The following is a 20,701-nucleotide window of genomic DNA, read 5'->3' as shown; positions in this document are numbered from 1 at the left end:
TTCCCGCACTAGCAAGGCGATCAGAATCCTGGCTTCTTTCTGTGCTACCCTTATCCTTTCATGTTCCCAGAGGGCACTTTGATTTAATTGTGGTGTCAGGGAGTTGAAGCATCTGGTGCAGCCTGGAGAGGAAATGGATGGGGAGCCACCTAGTGGCTGAGCTTCTGAAGAAGCATTCTACATCAGTGTTTTTCAAAGTACAGGTCGCAGCCCAGTATTGGGTCACAGAATGTCAGGCACTGGGTCGCCTTGCTGATTCAAATTACTGTATAACGATCGTTGCCACGGAACAGGCCTAAAGGGCCACGCAGCAGGGACCTGGAGAGGAGAGAGGTAGGTAGGGGGCGGGCGGGAACTGGGGAGGGGAGCAAGTTAGGGCTTGCAGGGCTGCTGCGGGCCTCTCCCCTGGCCCCGGGCTTCTTGCTGCCAACAGGGAGAGGGACCCTTCCCCCAGAGCTAGCTGCTTCTGGCGGGGAGAGGGTTGGGTGGAGTCCTCTGGCCCCAGCCCTGAGGCAGCCTGCCTGCACCCCAAACTCCTCATCCCTGGCCCCACCCCAGAGCCCACACCCCCAGCCAGAGGCCTCACCCGCCCCGCATCCCAACCCTCTGCCCCAGCTCTGAGTCCCCTCCTGCACCCTGAACCCCTCATCCCCAGCTCCACCCTAGAGCCCTCACCCGTGCACCCCATGCTCTGCCCTACCTTAACTACACTGCCTTTTTAAGTAGATCAGCAAGGTGAGACAGCAGCTGCTGCCAGCAAGCTCCCTCTGTCCTGAGCCCTGTCGTGTCCCCCCAGCTCTATGGAGATGGGGTAAGCGGGGGGCAGGAGCAGGGGGGGATGGGGACATCCGGACATTAGCACCCCTCTTCCCCCCACCTACACACACAGCAAGCAGAAGGCTCCCAGGAGCAGCTCCAAGGCAGAGGGCAGGAGCAGCACACGGCAGTGGGGGGAGGGACAGCTGAAGTGCCCAGCAATTGGTAGCCTGCTGGACAACACAAGGAACTTAGGGGAGCTAATGGGGGGGCTGCCGGCCCTCCCTGGTTCCAAGCCCCCCCAGCTCGCTCCAACGGGCTGCTCTTTCCGCAAACAGTGGACAAAGCAGGCGCCTGCCAAACAACGTTACAAGGAAGCATTGCGCAACTTGAAACGAGCACGTTCCCTAATAGATCATCGATGTAACAATGAACCAACGTTAACCGGGACGACTTTAAGTGAGGAGTTACTGTACCAATGCATAACCTGTACAGGCAGTGCCTTGCTCTGTCTTGTGGTGACCTCAAAACCGCAGCCTAAGCCTCTGTTGTTTTCACGATGGGGGGGGAAGGGGGGGAATAAAAGGAACGTTTCATGCAGCTCCCACTGAATGTCCTACAGAAGTAAAGCGGTTAAGTGCAGGGTTCTGTTACAGAAAGCGAATTCAAGGCACCTCACTCTGATTCAATGTACGCCTTCCAGGACAGCTCTCCTACTGTTTAGTCCAATGCTCCCTGGAAGCACAACGGCCACAGACCAACCCCATTAGAGTTTCCACAGAGACCAATCTTTGATTAGTGAGCACTGACGCGCTACAAGGAGCGGAGCTGGTGCAGCGGGTTACTGCAGAAGTCTCACCTCTGAGGCCCATGACAAAGGGCAACGAGTTGAATGGTCTCAGTTTAGCCCCCAAGGAACACTTCTCCACAACCCAAAGACACCCGCGCATTTGGCACAATGGGCAGGTTTCTAAGAGGAAGAGGATGGAATGGCAGGGGTGCTTCAGCTCAGGATTTGGTGCATTAGCAGAACTGTCTGAGGGGCTCTCTGGATGGAGCTAGCACCGCGTGTTGCAGGTAAAGAGGAGGTGTGTTTGCATAACTGCAGAGAAGCAGCTGACATTCTTCTTCCCTGGTGCAGTGCTGCCAGTCTGTCACTTCGATGAGCACTAAATTCACTTGTGAGATAAGCCTCGTTCAGTGGTTATGTGTCATTAGCTACCCCCCACATTAAAGCCACCCATGCTAATCTATCGTTTCTATGGTATAAACACAATGACCTGCTCTGTCAGTTTCACTCTTCACTACATGATCCCGATCACTACTGATTTCACCAGTCCTTTCGACTGCTGACATTAATAGGGTAAGAGCGTGTCCCCTGTATGTTACATCCTGCAGAAAACTGATCTCAGCTTCTTTCTCTGAAGAAAAGCTGCAGGTGGTCACGGCTTCATCCAGTGACCCCAAACAGAGGCAGCAAAGACAATGTATTAAGGTGAAAAAAGCCCACAACTGCAGGCAGCAACTGCTAGATTGGGGGGGGGGGGGGGGGGTGAGAAAAACCCGAACAGCGACCTATGCGATGGGGGGTACTGCCCACACTGGTTCGAAGAGGGCAGAACTGGGCCAGGTGGGCCAAGTCAGCTGATTAAGCAGCAAACAAGGGCAATATAAGCTGTGTGGAGGGAGTTTATTGGGAGGTAGCTCACCTGTGAAGGAAGAGGAGGGGCCTGTATAAAGCCCAGGAGCTCAGAGCAGAAAGGGGCTGGAAAAGTCTGCAGTCGCTCCCTGGGAGAAGAGAGGAGTGTCTAGAGGCTGCAGAGACAGCCACTCCCAAGAAGGAGGGAGTTGAGAGGCTGGCAACCCTGGGCAGGGAGTGCTAGATGGTAAGGAAAGGTCTCAGGGAAAAGCAGTAAGGTCTAGAAGGGAACAGACCTCAACTGCCAACTAGAGGGTCCATGAGCCAGAACCTGTAGTAGAGGGTGGGCCCAGGCTCCCCTGCCAGTCACTGAGGACATGGCACCATGGGGCAGTGAGTGGGAAGACTGCCTAGGACCGAGGAAGTGGCAATGAGGCAATGAACGGGAACACTGCTCAAGATTGCTGAAGAATGACTGATAACCCAGAAGGGGAAAACGCATATAGTGACCTGGCCAGAGGGCCATGTCACAAAGAAGCAGCAGCAGCTCATGGAGCGAGAGAGGGGCTGGAGCCAGAGTGAGAAGGACTCAGAGATGGTGTGCAACCATGAGAAGGGGCGTCAACCTCCCAAAGCTAATCCCCAGAACAGCTAGAAGGGGGCACCATCCTACCAGTGAGTTGAGCAACCTGTCACAAGCTAGAGGTCAGCACCACCAAAAGCTCCTATGACAGGTACCCAGGTCATTTCCCACTCCCAGTGTAGGGGCACAGGGAAGGGGGGACAATACAGAGCTGAGCTGAAAACAGAAGTTTGTGTCAATAAGAGGGTAAGTCCTGAATAACCTTTAACAATTTAACAGGCTAGATCAGAGCCTATTGGCACATATCTGTCCTGCCCAACTTGGAGGGAAAGATTCCCACTAAAATGGAAACAGTCTTATTGTCTGGGTGGGGCAGAGTCAAACGTGAATGTCTTTCTCCTTTACAACATCTAATCATAACACAGGGCACAGTTACCTTTCAGGAGCTGTGGGTGTTTGGTATGAACCAGGTTGGTGAGGTCCCCACCGTCATCTAAAATCATGTTCAATGGCTGCCCATCCTTGAAATAGAGGGTCTGCTCGATGCACCACAAATACTCCTCGTCAGTCTCCCCTTTCCAGGCAAACACTACACCACAATAAACAGAAGGCATAATTAGTTGGGTCGCTTTCACAAGCATGTGTGTCCATACAAGAGTATAAATCAGAGCTCCGTCAGTAGCACTCAGTACCAGAGCCAAATGGTACAGGCTGCCCTAGTAATCAGGAGTAATCCAGCCTGGAGGCAGTGATAAGAAATTACTCTGCCTTTGCAGCTGAAAATTGAAGGATCTCTTAGAGCGAGCAGGATAGAACTAGCTTTGCCTCAGGTTCCAGGCCACAAAATTATGCAACCTTGGTCAGAGCTTGCCAGACACTACTTCCCTCTAAAGCAAATAAGATGACAGAAAAACAAACCTGTACAGACACACTACCATTCCCCACTTTCTCCCAATTTCAGAGCCACTAACAGCTCTCTCTCCTCCCCAGGCATTTGTGCACTTGGCCTCATGCCTTACTAGGCACCCCAGGCATTCAGCTATTGCAGAGGCGCATCCAGTAATGTTTACGTCTCCTGCCACCGGACACATAATACATTGCAAACTCATGCACTCTTCTTTGTTCAGTACAGGGAGGCAGTTCATCTTGCTACTGCTCCTTCCGCAGATGCACTCAGCGAAGCCACAAGTGAGTTGCCATGTATTTATACACCTTGGGGTCTGGTAGGTTCAATACGCTAAGCAAAGCTAGAAAACCAAAAGAAGGACTTGAACCCAAAAAGAAAGGAAATTCAAGGCAGAGACTGAGCAGCAAGGCCAACACCCCATCTTTAACTTGCTCTCTGGCAATGGGATTCAACTTCCTGAGCTGGAACCGGAGGAGGAGGGGCCATTCCAACCTTGGAGACTCTGACCACAGCATGAGTGACATCATATGCCAGAAAACCGGACCTTGCCTCCTGATTGGTGCACCACCTGTCCGAGTTCCTTGGCATACAAGGACAGGACAAATTAATGAGAAGGACTAGACAGTTTTAAATTACCACAAACAAAAAAAAAAAATCCTATCTGGGGAGCCTGACCCCTAATGGCCCATGGAAGTTTAATGGTAGCAAGCATTACAGCAGGAATGAAAGAGAATCCCTTCACAAAGGGAGGTAGAAAATGAATTTGGCCATTAATACAGCCTGGTCTCATGCCATGGAATTACTGGCATGCACAGCCATGAGTTTGTACAATTTTTGGCTGACAATGAACTCCAGATTTCTGTAACTTCCTTGTCACACACGAGAATGCCGGCATTATGAAAAACACAGACGTTTGAGATGGACAGTCAAACTGCTTTCGTTTAGTGCATTTCTCAGGTCCGGTCTCTACTACAGACCTGTACTGGCATAACTATGTCACTCGGGGGTGTGAAAAATCCACATTCCTGAGCAGCGACGTTATACCAACCTAACCCCCCATGTACACAGCGCTGTGTCAGCGGGAGAGCGTCTCAGGGAGGTGGATTAACTACACCCATGGAAGAGCTCTCTACTGTCAGCTTAGAGAGTCTTCATTACAAGCAGTTCAGTGGCGGTGCAGCTGTGCCGACGCAGTGTTTTAAGTGTAGATGCCCTCATTCTCAGTTTGGGGATTTAAATCTGGCCCGTAAACATCATTTCCCCTGGGGACAAAGCAACCATAAAGGCAGATGATCAAATGTCCTCTGCACGTTTTCAGCAAGCCTTTGCGGCAAGGTGCCAACATATTCAGAAGATCCGAAAGACTTTACAAAGGTGAATATCACCCCTGCTTTAGAGGTAGGAAACAGGCACAGGGCACTTACATGACTTGTCTTACATGCTAGAGCAAGTCATTGGTGGAGCTGGGACGAGAGCCCAGTAACCCTGCTTCTCACTGCTCTGCTCTAGCCACTAGAAAATGCTGCTCTGTTTGATCAACAGCATTGGCTGCATTGCCCTTTTCATCACCATCACAGTCTGTGTGAAGAGCTGCTGATAAATCACATTTCTGAAAAACACTGAACTGAAACTATTCTGCTTATATGGCATTTTCTCTTCTCAAATTTTACTACTAGAGGCAGGTGCCTGAGCATAGGAGCCATGTTCCTCAAGAGCTCACGACCTGTTGCTTCTCCTCCTTAGCAAAGCCTTAATCAGATGTCTGTGAGCCACAGTTACTTCAGCAAGAACCTACTATGATCTCAATGGATTAGGTTCACAGGCAGGAAATAAGCATCAGGAGTGGATGAATGTTTAATGAGCAGCTTTCTTGTGCCATTGTCTCTGGTAGTACAAGAGAAGGAGAAGAAACGGAGGCAGCTACTCCCAACAGATCACTCAGTTTCCCACTGGACATCTGCACTAGGGTGGAGGACAATCCAAGAGGCCAGGGGTGGGCAATAATTTTTGCAGGGGGGCCACTCCACGAATTTCGGTAAGTCGTCATGGGCTGCACATTTCTAATATATTAATGGAGGGGGTGTGGGGTCTGGGAGAGAGTTTGGGTGCAGGAGGGGGTTCTGACCTGGAGCAGGGGTGCAAGGGAGGGTGAGAGGTCTGGGAGGGCGTTTGCACCAGCCCGGAGCTCCCTCCAGCACCCAGCGTTGGGGTGCGGGCTTTCGGACGGAGTTTGGTGCAGGAGGGGGCTCTGGGCTGGGGTAGGGGTGTGGGAGGGTGTGCGAGGTCCAGGTTTTGGCTGGGAGGTACTTACCACAGGCAGTTCCTGGCCAGCAGCGCAGCAGGGCTCAGGCAGGCTGCTTGCATGCCATGGCCCCACGCTGCTCCCAGAAGCGGCTGTGGCCAGCTGGTGCTGGCACATTTCGGTGTGCCTCTTGGGGAAGGGGGGCAGCGGGTCTCTGTGCGCTGCCCGCACCCACAAGCACTGCCCCTGCTGCTCCCATTGGCTGGTTTCTGGCCAATGGGAGCTGTGAGGACAGTGCTGGGGGCGGGGGCAGAGCGCAGAGACATCCCAGCAGCAGCCAGCTGCTTCCAGGAGCGGCGTCAGGCCACAGCAGGCAGGCAGCCTGCGAGTGCCACGGGACTTTTAGCAGCCCATAGATTGTGAGGGGGCAGCCAAAGAGCCTGGCAGGCTGGACAGAAATGTTAGATGGGCCGGATCCAGCCCGCGTTTTGCCCACCCCTGCAACAGGCCCTACAAATCTGCAAATATCTGCGGACCATATTTACAGACAGTCAATTGGAAAAGGATACACATTTTGCATCCCTGCAGGGCTCTAAGTATCACTCTACATGGTTCTTCACCAGCCATTATTTGGTTCTTACCCTTAGAGGGGACTGGGACCCTCAAGTGTCACTCAGTTCTGAGTTGAAAGGAACCCGGATACTTTGAGGGAAATATGGCTGAAACGGTCAACTTTGGGGGTTGATACCCCAAAGAAATTGCCCCAGTTTCACATGACTTCCAAATTAAACCATAACGTGGCCACAGGCACTGCCTGAAACAGAGCCTCAGACTTGCTCTCACCTGGGTCATGTTTCAAATTTGTAACAAAACTCACCTGAAGTGGGTTGCATTGAGCGATTTGCCAACAGGGCTTTAAACACAGAACTGCATGATCCCCGAAACCTACATTTCAATGCAAAGTGCTAACTGTGCTAGCTGGAAAATGCAACACTGGGAAACCCCTAACTACTCAGAGCAAATGGCAGCCACACCAAAAGGGACAGAAATAGACAACAGAAAACCCCAATCTTCACATCAGTCAGCAGCAAGACCAGGCAAAAATGTAGAAAGTACAAAAAGCAACCAGGAAACTGGGACTGGCCTTCCTTGCCTCCTCTTTTTGTTATGCAAATGATCCCTCACAAGGTTAGTGAGGTTCTGATGGAGCTTTAGTGCAGTGGATTCAAGCATTTGGAGTTACTGCATGCAAAATGCCTGGGATCGTCAACTGCTGCTCTTTCACTAAAGAAGAAAAGTTACTTAAAGCAGGGACTACTCCCAAGCCTGATAAGCCTTGGTCACACTAAGGTATCTTCAGAGCACGTGTTTACATTAAGAAAAGGAGTACTTGTGGCACCTTAGAGACTAACCAATTTATTTGAGCATGAGCTTTCGTGAGCTTGAAGTGAGCTGTAGCTCACGAAACCTCATGCTCAAATAAATTGGTTAGTCTCTAAGGTGCCACAAGTACTCCTTTTCTTTTTGCAAATACAGACTAACACGGCTGTTACTCTGAAACCCGTGTTTACATTGATACCATGGCTTTCAGCTTCTATCACCTTCCAACCTACAGCAGCAGCAAAAGAGCAGAGTTTAGCTGCTAAAGAGTTTCAGGGATGGTAGTCTACACAGCAGGCATAGCTTTGGCCTCAACACATCTCAAATGCTTTCATTGTAGCCAACCAGAAAGGCCACTTCATTGAATATTTTGGGGCCAGCATGTTCTCTTTAGCCAGTTAGCCCTGAGTCTGCTGAAAAGCCCCAGGCACCCCACTCCATAAACACCATATGCAGCTGTCATTTTTATCATCTCTGCCAGTTTAATCACCTTAGGGTTTGTCTACACTGCAGATGGGAATGAGCCTCCAGCCCTGACAGACAGGCTCACCCGAGCTCCGCTTCAGCTAGCACTAGCGGTGTGGATGTTGCAGCTCTGGGTGGGCTTCAGAGCCCAACCTGCTGTCTGAGCCACAACGTCCGTGCTACTATTTTTAGTGCACTAGTTTCAGCTGAGCTACCGGAGGTTGTCTACCCAAGCTTGCTCTCAGCTGTGGTATAGACAACCTCAGTGAACAGAATTAAGAAAGCTGCTAACCTAGCTCCTTTAGCTTGTATTGCAGCATCAGTCATTCTCAAGGTAGCTGGATTGCTGTTGGACGCAACCCAGCTTGGATTAAACTTCCTGTGGTGTAACAGACACTACTTCAGAAGGTAATTTCTATCCTGGAGTTTATTCTCAGAGCTTGATTTGCACATACTTTGATTAGCTAAAACAGGCAGCCTAAACCACTTAGGGCATGGCTACACTTGCAGATGTAGAGTGCTTTGAGTTAAACCGACGAAGTGAGCTGTAGCTCACGGAAGCTTATGCTCAAATAAATTTGTTAGTCTCTAAGGTGCCACAAGTCCTCCTTTTCTTTTTGAGTTAAACCAACCTTCGTAGAGCACAGCAGGGAAAGTGCTGCAGTCTGTCCACACTGACAGCTTCAAGCACACTGGCATGGCCACATTTGCGGCCCTTGCAGCAGCATTGGGAGCGGTGCATTATGGGCAGCTATCCCAGCATGCAAGTGGCTGCAACGTGCTTTTCAAATCCAGGGGGGGAGGGAGGGTGGAGTGTGACAGGGAGTGTGTTGTGTATATGTCGTGGGAGAGAGAGGGTGTTTTTGGGGGGCTGAGAGCATGTCAGCGTGCTGTCTTGTAAGTTCAGACAGCAGCAGACCCCCCCCCGCCCCCTCACCTCTCTCTCTCTCTCTCTCACACACACAGCATTCCACACTAATGGCTTGCTTTGTCTCGGACAGATAAGCAGCCGGCTGTCAGAAATGGAGCTTTCAAGGGGCATTTCCGCATTCCTGCAGCCGATTCCAAACAATGAGAAGAGTGGCCACTTGACTTAAGGGGATTACGGGCTGTTTCCGGAGGCTGATCAGAGCGCAGTAAAGCAACACCTCGTTCGCACTGGCGCTGTGGTGCTCCAGCGAGGGCACAGGAAACGTTATTCCACTCGCCGAGGTGCAGTACCAGCAGCCCTGTAGCTGCAGAGTCAGAGCGCTCTACGTGCCTTGCCAGTGTGGACGGGCAGTGAGCTAGTGTGCCCAGGGCTCCTTTATTGCGCTGAAGCTTGCAAGTGTAGCCAAGCCCTTAGTCAGAGTCAAATGAGACCACAGAGGACTTACCAGGAACACCGGCTTTAGCAATGGCAGCAGCAGCATGGTCCTGAGTGGAGAAAATGTTGCAGCTTGACCATTGTACCTGGAACATAACCCAAGAGTAGTTTTACTTGTTGAGCAAACTCCCTAAACAACAGGCAAAATAAAAGTGGTCTTTGTTCTAGTTTTAGCAGCTAAATGAAGAGGAGCTGGGAGCAGGGAGGAGAGTAAGTCAGCCCAAATTCCTGCCTCATTCACAACATCTGCAGAAGTTACTGGAGAGACTAGGCACTGAACTAGGACCACTAGAAAAATCACTCAGGGTAGGAGAGCCAGGCTGTTTTAACATAGGTTCCTTTTCTCAGTGATCAAAACCCACAGGGCATCACATGATCAAACCTCCCAACATGTGAGAGATTCCGCTGGACACACATTCCACTGCAGATACTAAGTTTAGATAGGGCCCTACCAAATTCACAGAGGTGAAAAATGCGTCACGGACAGTGAAATCTGGCCTCCCCCGTGAAATCTGAACTTTTGTTTACTTTTACCCTATACTATGCTCTAGAGTAAAAGTATACAGAAGTACACTGTTTCTCAAACTGGGGGTCCTGACCCAAAAGGGACGGCAAGGCTATTATGAGGGGGGTCATGGTATTGCCACCCTTACTTCTGCACTGCCTTCAGAGCTGGGCGGCCGGGGAGTGGCAGCTGCTGGCTAGACGCCCAGCTCTCTGAAGGCCGTGCCACCATCAACAGCAATGCAGAAGTAAGGGTGGCCTGGTATGGTGTATTGCCACCCTTACTTCTGTGTTGCGGCTGGTGCTGGCACTGCCTTCAGAGAGCTGGGCGTCCGGACAGCTGCTCTCCAGCCACCCAGCTCTGAAGGCAGCGCAGAAGGAAAGATGACAATACCGTGACACCCTCTTTGGGTGGGACTCCCAGTTTGAGAAATGCTGATGTAAGGGCTTTACATGTTTATATTTTGCTGTTTTTAAATACATATTCACGCTTTGTTACAACACCGTGAAATTTAAGATTTAAATACCTGAAACCATGAAATTCAACATTTTTAAACAATTCTATAACCATGAAATTTCCAAAAATGGACCATGAGTTTGGTAGGGACCTCGTTACAGATGTTCACAGAATGCAGAATATGGCAGGGTATTAAAAGTTTAGGTAAAGTATGAAGTGGATACATCTGGAATAGATTTTCAAGGAGCGCCTGTTGTGTTGAGCACAAAACAAGGCACATGCAGAAACTTGGAAAAGCCAGAAATACAGCTGAAATGCCACGTGCAGTTGAAGAGTTTAAGATTTTGCTCACCCAGCTCTTCTCTGATTTTCCTGCTGGCCTAATTGCTTTCCACAAGCAAATCTCATTATAACTAGGTTCAGGCACCTAGAAGAGTACCATAACGTAGCTGGGCTGCACTGAACAGAGTGTTTGTGTGCTTATGTTCATGCACCAACCTATTCAAGAATCTCCTATGCATAATGGAGACACACAAGTCATTGCTGAACAGACTGTTTGCTTTTATTCTTACTGCCCTCTCTAAGGAGCACAGTGGTGAGTTTCTGCATGCTTACTCAAACTAATTAGCTCACTAAGGGAGGCAATCCTTCAATTCTTATACAGGTAGTCCCATTAAAGCCACTGGAATGACCCACGCAAGTATAGGCTGCAGTATCAACCCTTAAGTGTCTCTGTATTTGTGCCTACACAGCAGCTATCTGCCCTTGAAAACAAGCACTCAGATGCACATGTGTAGGTGGTATGTATGCACCACTTTTATGTGCATAATTGGAAGCATCTTGGAAAATCTGACTCGTTTTCTTTCATCAAAGAGTCAGTTCACCCAGCCTCCTCCTCAATGCTTTTCTCTGAACTCATTCCAATTTGTCACCACGTTCCTGGTAATGAGGGACCCACAACCCAAGAATGATATTCCAGGTGTCTCCAACGGGTATGTTAACACTTGGAGGAAAACTCTTACAAACAGTCTACAGGTCACTTTCCAATTATGCACCCTTTGCAACCTGAAAAAAAAAAAAAATCACAACGCACTTCTCTGTTGGAGGTTCTTGTATGGTCCCTGTTACCATGGCATCAGCTGCTCAGAATCAAGAATGTATCTTCAGCACCGCATTGATGGAAGGGGAAGTGCTCTTATCTCCATTGTACAGATGGGAAACTGAGGCATACAGAAACCAAGTGACCTGCTCAAGGTCAAACACAGAATTCAACCTAGGCTTCCAGAATCCCAGCCTAGCACTGTATTCACTGGACTCTCCTTTCCTCCCTAACACTGTCATGCCCAGTTTGAAAGCCAGATGCTGCACTCAGATGGATTCAGAAACTTGTTTGCTGATCTTCAGGTTACATGGATTAGTTTTTAATGCAGATTCATCTGCTTTGGAGGCAGCCACTTGAGGTTCGGTGTTACCAGCAGCCTGATAATAGTGCTGGATGTCATGGCTCAGAACCCTGATCTGATAGCAGCCTTTAGCCATGGTGAGGACATGATGGCTCTCATGCTAGAACAGGTTACGGAGATCACGAGCACCCCTTCCTGGCTGAAATGGGCACTGGCATTAGGATTCTAGAGGAGAAAGGCAATGCTTCTGAAGGGAATCAGAAGATGCACCTCATCTGTTTGCAAACAGTCTCTTCAGTAGTCTCTCCAGAAGGGTCTGCAGCTGTTTGTTAAGATTTCCTGGTGTAATGACATAAAACAAAACCAATATTCATGCCACCGTGAAGAGGAAACCCGAGATAATACTTTACCTCAGCACCCAGAGCCACCAGAGTATCTATCAGAACTGCGGTCTGCACAGTCATGTGAAGGCAGCCTGCGATACGCGCTCCCTTCAGTGGCTTCGATGCTGCGTACATCTCCCGCATCTTCATCAGCCCTGGCATCTCATTCTCCGCGATCTCGATGGCCTTGCGACCCCATTCTGCTAGGCTGATGTCAGCTGCAACAGAGGAATGACATGCAGTTGGATTGGGGCTCAAATGCATAAAACCACAGTATCCACTCACGTGCAGGTTGGCATTGGCTGCAACTGCTATGGATCCATGAAGAGACATCCAAGCGGGACATGAAGAAGCAGCTGAGAGAGAGGAGGCCCAGCCCCCCCTTCAGCTCCTAAAGTCTTTGCATAGCGTTGTGTAGGTCTTTAGGCAAGGAAGCCTCTTCAGCAAAGTTTTAGAACCCGCGCTTTCAAATGTACCTAAAGCCAAGCATTTAAGGCCCTTCTCTATGTATGTAAATTAGAAGTGACACAATTTTCAATATTACCAACCCTTTTCACTTACAAGCTTTTCTGTAAGCATTTGCATTCACAAATTTTCGCCCAAGGGTCTAAAACTGAGTGCGCGGATTTATTTTCAGAGTATACAGATGTGTATGTGCAAGAATACCTCATGCAAGAGGCCTAATGAGTTGAAAAGGGCCCAGTTCCGCATCCCTTGCGGCTGTTATGACCAACTTCCCCACCCAAGAAAAAAACAACAAGATCAAGCCTAGGTAGGATTACTAGACCCTGTGATTCAAAAGGGTCATTTTCCAAGTCCTACAACTAAAAAAAATTAGTAATTTACTCAACTGTGCAAATAAATTTTACACTAGAGAGAGAACTCATAGAAGTTGTCAGGAGTTCTTCTACCCTAAATCCATGGGATAGAGAACAGGGCTCAAAAAATCAGAGCTCTGGTGCCAATCTTGCCTATGGAGACAATTCTCTCCATAACAAATCACGTCAACAGGTTAATCCTAAGTACCTTGCACTGTTGGCCTATGCCGAGCGTCGCCTGCCGCCTTGTTATCCAGTTACCTGGCTTAGTCAGGCTCTTAAGGAACCCTTCACAACACTCTTTAGGTCTGGTCTACACTGGGGTGGAGGGGGGATCGATCTAAGTTACACAACTTCAGCTACGTGAAAATAACGTAGCTGAAGTCAACGTACTTAGATCTACTTACTGCGGTGAGTCAACTGCTGACACTCCCCCGTCGACTCCGCCTCTCGCTCTTGTGGAGTACCGGAGATGACGGGAGAGCGCTCGGCGGTCGATTTATCGTTTCTAGACTAGACACGATAAATGGACCCCCGCTGGATCGATCGCTGCCCGTAGATCTAGCAGGTAATGTAGACAAGCCCTTAGTCTCAAATCTTGATTAACTTAAAGAATTTTGTGTCCTCAGCAACTTGTCACTTCTCTTCCTCCTTCGGTTAGTAAAATATACACAGATTCCTAGATTAAGGCCAGAAGGTACCGTTGTGATCACTAATCCAGAGGTTCTCTCAACAGGTTTTTTGATGGCCTCAGAATTCAGCCACCAACTCTTGCTGGTGGCCGCACTGTCACTTTTTCCTAAAATACTTAACTTTAGGAAAAACAAATAAATATGCACATATACACATCCAAATAACTGTAAATTATTTATGTAGGGTGGGTTTTTTGTGTGTGCAGATTCAATAATAAAAATAATGCTGTGAAAACTTATATTTGTATGTTTGTTAATGTCACTTTTCACAGCACACTTAGTAGGGAGGGGAGAGGCTGTGATACATGATACAGTACTTGTATGTTTGTTAATATCACTTATCACAGCCTCCCAGCTAGCTAAGTGTACTGTGAAAAGTGATACTTTCACGTTTGTTAATATCACTTTTCTTAGCAAGCTCCAAGACAAATTAAGCCCTGGATGGGGGGAGGGTTTGAAGGGGAAGGCAGCAGGGGCCAAGGGTGATGGGGGGGATGGAGGTGGGGCCTGTGGGAGCCAGGGGGCCACATGGCTGAAGCCGGGGGTTAGCGCTTACTACAGCATGCTCAGAGCCCAGGGCCGGAGCCGGGCCGCTGAGGCCAGGGGTCAGCACCAGAGGCCAGCTCCTGCCGCTGTGCTGCTGGAGCCTGGTACTGGAGCTGGGGGCCAGCGCCTGCTGCCACACAGCTGGAGCCAGGAGTCTGCACCCAAACCCCCTCAACCAGGCTCCTGAATTCCCGTCGCTGGAACCTGCCGCCCAACTACCCCAGGGCTGAAGCCCGAGCCGCACTGCCCACTTCACCCAAGGTGGGTCAAGAACTCACCTTGCTCCTGCAGCACTGTGCCCCACCTTTCTCCAGAGGCGATACAGGGCGGCACACCGAGGAGCAACAGGGAGGGAGGGGGAGAGGTCGATGTTCTCCCCCCGTTCCCCAATCTCAGCCCAGGAAGTTGTCATGGCCACATCTGAGAAATGCTAACTACTCTGAGTTCTTGTATTAACACAGGCCAGAGAGAATTTTACCCAATAATTCCTGAATTAAGTCCGTAACTTCTGTTTGTGCTAAAGCCTATATTGTATGTTGTGGACCTCTGACCGTGGCCATTACTGACTGCTTGGGAGTGGGGAAACGCCAGGGGAATTGAGCCCAGGCGATTAATGCCAGTTGAGGTCCTGTTTCATGGGGACTCTGACCAGACAGTAAGAGCTCAAGAGAGATTTCTGAACAAGCGTGGCAGATAATGAGAAATTGGCAGCTTGGCGGTCAGTCACCATCTTTTGGTTCTGTTTGTACAGAGTCTAGCACAATGGGGTCCTTGTCCATGATTAGGGCTTGCAGGTGCTATGATAACACAAGTAACAGTGGATTTCAATCAGGCTGAGATGCAAAACTGCTGAAAGAAACAGCACTTCGGTTGGCTTCCACTAAACCACCACAGCAGGTTGGAAGGGCTGGTTTGTTCTTTTTGTAGTCGTAGATCCCAAAGCTAGAAGCAACCATTGTGATCATCTGACATCCTACATTACACAGGCCAGAGAATTTACTCACATCATTCCTAGAGACTATGTTTGAGAAAAACATCCAAACCTGATTTTAAAATTGCCAGTGATGGAAAATTTGCCACATCCCTTGGTAAATTGTTCCAATGGTTAATTACTCTTACTGTTAAAAATGTATACCTTATTTCCAGTCTCAATTTAACTAGCTTGAAATTCCACCCATTGGATTGTGTTATATCAGTGGCTTTCAACCTGTGGTCCATTGACCCCTGGGGGTCCACAAAAGGTTGTCATTACCACAGAACTGTGGTTTTCAACCTGTGCTCCGTGGACCCTGAGGACTATTTAGAAGATTTACAAAAGGGTCCGCACCTCCATTCGAAATTTTTTAGGGGTCTGCAAATGAAAAATTTTAAAACTACTGTGTTATACCTTTCTTGTCTACGATGAAGAGCCCATTATTAAATATTTGCTCCCCGTGTAGCTACTTACAGACTGTAATCAAGTCACTCATTAATTTTCTATTTGTTAAGCTAAATAGAATCCTCGGACTAGAAGGGATCTCGCAAGGTCATCTAGTCCAGTCCCCTGCACTTAAGAGAGGACTAAGTATTATCTAGATCAGTGGTCTCCCACCTTTTTATGCCCAAGATCACTTTTTGAATCTAAGGGCAACCCAGTATCTACCCTGCCCCTTCCCCAAGGCCCCGCCGCTTCCCCGAAGTCCCACCCCACTCACTCCATCCCCCCCATCTCTCCATCACTCGCTCTCCCCCACCCTCACTCACTTTCGCCAGGCTGAAGTAGGGCGTTGGGGTTCAGGAGGGGGTGCAGGCTCTGGGCTAGGGCTGAGGGGTTCGCAGTGTGGGAGGGGGCTCTGGGCTGAGCATGGGGAAGAGGGTTGGGATGCAGGAGGGGGTGAGGGGTGCAAGCTGTAGGAGGGAGTTTGGGTGCAGGAGGGGGCTCCGGGCTGGGGCAGTGTTGGAGTGCAGAGTGCAGGCTCTGGAAGGGAGTTTGGGTGCAGGAGGGGGTACAGGGTGCTGGCTCTGGGAGGTGGGTCAGGGCTGGGGCTTCGGGTGCGGATTCAGGGTGCAGAAGGGGGCATGTGGCTCCGCGCGCTGCTCCTGCCTGCAAGCACCAGCCCCACCAATGGGAGCTGCGGGGGCGATGCTTGCAGGCAGGAGCAGCGCACAGAGGGAAACCCCTGCCCTCCCACCCTTGGGGCCACGCTGGCTGCTTCTGAGAGTGGCATGGGGCTGGGATAGGCAGGGACTCTGCATTAGCGTCAACCACATAGCACCACCGGAGATTGCGATCAACTGGGAGATCCTCTAGGATCGACCAGTCGATCACTATCAACTGGTTGGTGACCACTGATCTAGATCATCCGTGACAGGTGTTTGTCTAACCTGCTCTCAAAAATCTCCAATGACGGAGATTCCACAACCTCCCTGGGGCACTTTATTGCAGTGCTTAACCACCCTGACAGTTACAAAGTTTTTCCTAACTTCCAATGTAAACCTCCCTTGCTGCAACTTAAGCCCATTGCTTCTTGTCCTGTCCTCAGAGGTTAAGGAAAACAATTTTTCTCCCTCTTCGTTGTAACTATCTTTTATGTACCTGAAAAGAGTTATCATGTCCCCTCTCTGTCTTCTCTTTTCCAGACAAAACAAACCCAATTTTTTCGATCTTCCCTCACAGGTCATGTTTTCTAGACCTTTAATCATTTTTGTTGCTCTTCTCTGGACTTTCTCCAAGTTGTCCACAGAACTGGACACAATATTCCAGTTGAGGCCCTATCAGCCTGGATTAGGGTAGAAGAATTACTTCTTGTGTTTTGACAGGTTTCAAAGTGGTAGCCGTGTTAGTCTGTATCAGCAAAAACAAGGAGGAGTCCTTGTGAATTTCATCCTATTTACTTCAGACCATTTCTCCAGTTTGTCCAGATCATTTTGGGTTTTAATGGTATCCTCTAGAGCAAGGGTGGGCAAACTTTTTGGCCTGAGGGCCACATCTGAGTATAGAAACTGTATGGCGGGCCATGAATGCTCCCGAAATTGGGGTTTGGGTATGGGAGGGGGTAAGGGCTCTGGCTGGGGGTGAGGGCTCTGTGGTGGGGCCAGAAGTGAGGTGTTCAGGGTGCAGGAGCGGGCTCCAGGCTGCGGCAAGAGGGTTGGAGTGAGGGCTTTGGCTGGGAGTGCAGGCTCTGGGGTGGGGCTGGGGATGAGAGGTTGGAGGTGCAGCAGGGTACTCCGGGCTGGGACCGAGGGGTTCGGAGGGTGGGAGAAGGATCAGGGCTGGGGCAGGGGTACAGGGGGAGACTCAGGGATGCAGTCTCTGGGTGGCGTTTACCTCAAGTGGCTCCCAGAAGCAGCAGCACGTCCCCCCTCTGGCTCCTACACGGATGCATGGCCAGGCGGCTCTGCTGCGTGCTGCCCCATCCGCAGGCACCACCATTGCAGCTCCCACTGGCCTTGGTTCCTGGCCAATAGGAACTGCAAGGGGCAGTGCTTGGGGTGGTGGCAGTGTGCAGAGCAGAGCCACTTGACTGTCCCTACACATAGGGGCCGGAGAAGGGCCATGCCGTTGCTTCCGGGAGCCGCATGGAGCGACCCCCAACGCTGCTTCCCGGCTGGAGCGGGGCAAGCCCCAGACCACACTCCCCAACAGGCGTTTGAGGGCCGGATTAAGACTGCAGGAGGGCCATAGTTTGCCCACCCCTGCTCTAGAGCATTTGTAACCTCTCCCAAATAGATTGAGCTCCTTGAGTCTATCATGGTAAGGTATGTGTTCGAGTCCTTTAATCACTCTTGTGGCTCTTCTCCGATTCCTCTGATTTATCAACATCCTTCTTGAATTGTGGACACCCGAATTGGTCACAGTATTTCAGCAGCGGTCGCACCAGTGCCAAATAATTTACCTCAAGGTACTTAATTATTTTCTCACTCTTCCTGGTATTTATCTCATTTCTACCCCTTTGCCCATTTCTAAAAGATGCAAAAGTTAGCACACGTTTCTCCTGTGGTGTAGCAACAATTTAAAAACAAAACAAACAAAAAAACCCTTCAATTCCAGTTCAGAACATTACGTTCTGTCTTGTTAAAACTGCCCCTTCACTTTCAACTGTGGATGCTTTACTTCACGTCCCATCCTAAACTGCTGCTGTCTTCCACCCCAGAGTGACTGCTGTGCAAAGCCGATACAACAGTATGCTGGGTTTATAAAGCCATCTGGCCTCCTTCAGGATGAAAGGCACTTGGGACTTGTAGAGAATCTCATTCTTCACAGAGGAATCCCAAAGCCAGATCATTTACCTAACGTTTGGATCCAAGGCTGGGAGGTCAGGCATAGCTGGAACCGTCCATGTTGGGAGCACAGCTGCTGCCATTCTTCAGTTCCTTCTGAGCTACCACACAACCCCCTTCCTCTCCTGCTGATTTCATGCAATCCGCAGCGCCGGAACAATTTGTGTAGTGGGGCGCTGAGAGCCACTGAACCGACGTGTAAACCCTGTATATGACGGAAACCACTTTCAGGCAGGGGGTGCAGGAGCACCCCTAGTTCCAGCACCTATGCATGCAACTCAGCAAGTTACGGGCCAATCTCCTATCCCCGATTTTTTTTTACCCTCCCTAGCTGTCCTGTCCCAGCCTCTCCAGGAAGCGAGCAAGACACTCACGCAAAAAGAAACCCGCCAACGGGCCGAGCAAGTCAGTCGCCTGTGTGTCCCGCGCGCGCGGCCAGGGGCACGCTGGGAAGTGTAGTCTTTTCGGGGCCAGCCGGACACCAGGCAGCGCGGGGTAGAACTGCAAATCCCACGAGCCGCCCGGCCCGACAGGAGGCACGTGGAGCCTGCTCAGCAGCTCCACGCGGATCGCTCTGAAGTCCAGCCACTGCCAGCCCAGGCAGCGCGCGCTCCGAGACAGCAGGCGGCCCGGGGGCTGGCTGGCTGGGGAGCGCTGTGATGTACGCGAAACGGCCCCACCCCACAGCTACAGGGGGTCCGGTGGCGTGTGTGTGCAAAGCGAGGGGCCTCCCCTTGTTGCAGGGGGCCAATGGGGGGGTGCAAAGCGGGAGCCAGTGGAGGGAAGGATGCAAAGCGAGGGGCCTCCACTGCAGGGGGCTAATGGGGGGGTTACAAAGCGAGGGGCCTCCTCTATCTGCAAGGGGCCAATGCGGGATGGAAAGCGGGAGCCAGGGAAGGGGAAGGTGCAAAGGGAGGGGCCTCCCCTATCTGCAAGGGGCGAAGGGGGGTGGGTGCAAAGCGAGGGGCTTCTCCAAGCTGCAAGGGAGGTCGGTGCAAAGCGCGGCGCCCTTTGCAGAGTGAGCGCCACGTTTCCCCCGGGTGCAAGGAACTGACACGGGAGAAATTGCTCTGTCCTTTCCCTTGCCACTGAACCGCCCCTATGCAGCGCGGGGCTCTGCCCACAGCGGCACCGGTTTTCACGGCCCCGCGGGGCGCAGATCGGGCCTAGCACAGGCTCACGGAAACCCCCACTTACCGACTTTGTAAGGAAGCTTGTCGGACATGCTGGGGCTCCGGCTTTGCAGACAGCAAGTGCAGGTCAAGGCCTGGGGGAAGGAGCAGGACAGGAGGAGGCGGTGGCGCCGGCGCCGCCAACACTGGCTTTAAATAGACTCGCCTCCTGCTGCATATGCATGAGGCTGCCGATGCCCATGTAGGGAAGGGGGTGCCCGCCCCGCGCCCTGCCCGCTCAGGTTGTGTAACGGAGGGGAAGACGTACAGGCGCCAGGTGTCTCGTGTAGCGGGGGGCTGAAAGTCCCTGACCCCGCAACTGAGCTCCGTGGGGCCGGACCGTGAAATCACTGGGTCTCCGCCCAGCTGTACGGGCCGTGCTCGAATTATCGGGGGCCCTTACTACGTGTAGGGGCCGCCTCCCTTGCCTCTGGTGGCCCCCTTACTTCTCACGACTGTTTATATTAAAGCAACCCACTTGATATTCAGGACATCGCCCCTCTGCTCCTCCCCCCCCCACACACACAATTTTCCCCCATAAGTTGAGCATTGTTGCCAAATTTGGCTCCCCTTGCAGGAGTGGGGCCCTATGGGAAATAGGAATAAATTAAGCACCTGAGAGCAGGGCCCTACAGCCAGATTTTTAGTTCTAGCTAGACATCTAGGGATGCAAAGAGGGGCCAGGGAGTTAGGTTAGGTGCCCAACTCCTATTGAAATTTAAAAAAAACAAAAACAAAAAAACCTGCAAAAACTTAGGTACTGAATGAATGTAGGTAGTTACAGGGTTAGGCAGCAACCAAGCAGGATTCAGAGTAACAGCCGTGTTAGTCTGTATTCGCAAAAAGAAAAGGAGTACTTGTGGCACCTTAGAGACTAACCAATTTATTTGAGCATGAGCTTTCGTGAGCTATAGCTCACTTCATCAGATGCATACCGTGGAAACTGCAGCAGACTTTATATATACACAGAGAATATGAAACAATACCTCCTCCCACCCCACTGTCCTGCTGGTAATAGCTTATCTAAAGGGATCAACAGGTTAGGCCATTTCCAGCACAAATCCAGGTTTTCTCACCCTCCACCCCCCCACACAAATTCACTCTCCTGCTGGTGATAGCCCATCCAAA

General features: G+C 50.7%; 1 protein-coding gene across 1 annotated transcript in view; it reads right to left on the bottom strand.

Moving 5' to 3' along the window:
• The window catches only part of AHCY (adenosylhomocysteinase), a 54,729-nt gene extending 35,019 nt beyond the window's left edge, over positions 1-19,710 (bottom strand). Inside the window, exons 1-4 of the mRNA XM_077831996.1 lie at positions 19,599-19,710; positions 12,113-12,303; positions 9,349-9,424; positions 3,415-3,567 (exon numbers count right to left, since the gene is read on the bottom strand). Coding sequence (XP_077688122.1) covers positions 3,415-3,567; positions 9,349-9,424; positions 12,113-12,303; positions 19,599-19,626 — 448 coding nt within the window. The 5' untranslated portion in view covers positions 19,627-19,710. The remainder of the gene's footprint in view (positions 1-3,414; positions 3,568-9,348; positions 9,425-12,112; positions 12,304-19,598) is intronic.
• Positions 19,711-20,701: the final 991 nt, after the last annotated feature.

Source organism: Eretmochelys imbricata, chromosome 13 (genome assembly GCF_965152235.1).
Source record: "Eretmochelys imbricata isolate rEreImb1 chromosome 13, rEreImb1.hap1, whole genome shotgun sequence".
Taxonomy (NCBI): Eukaryota; Metazoa; Chordata; order Testudines; family Cheloniidae; genus Eretmochelys; species Eretmochelys imbricata.
The sequence above is the reverse complement of the archived record's forward strand: the minus strand, read 5'-3'. Positions and strand labels throughout refer to the sequence as shown.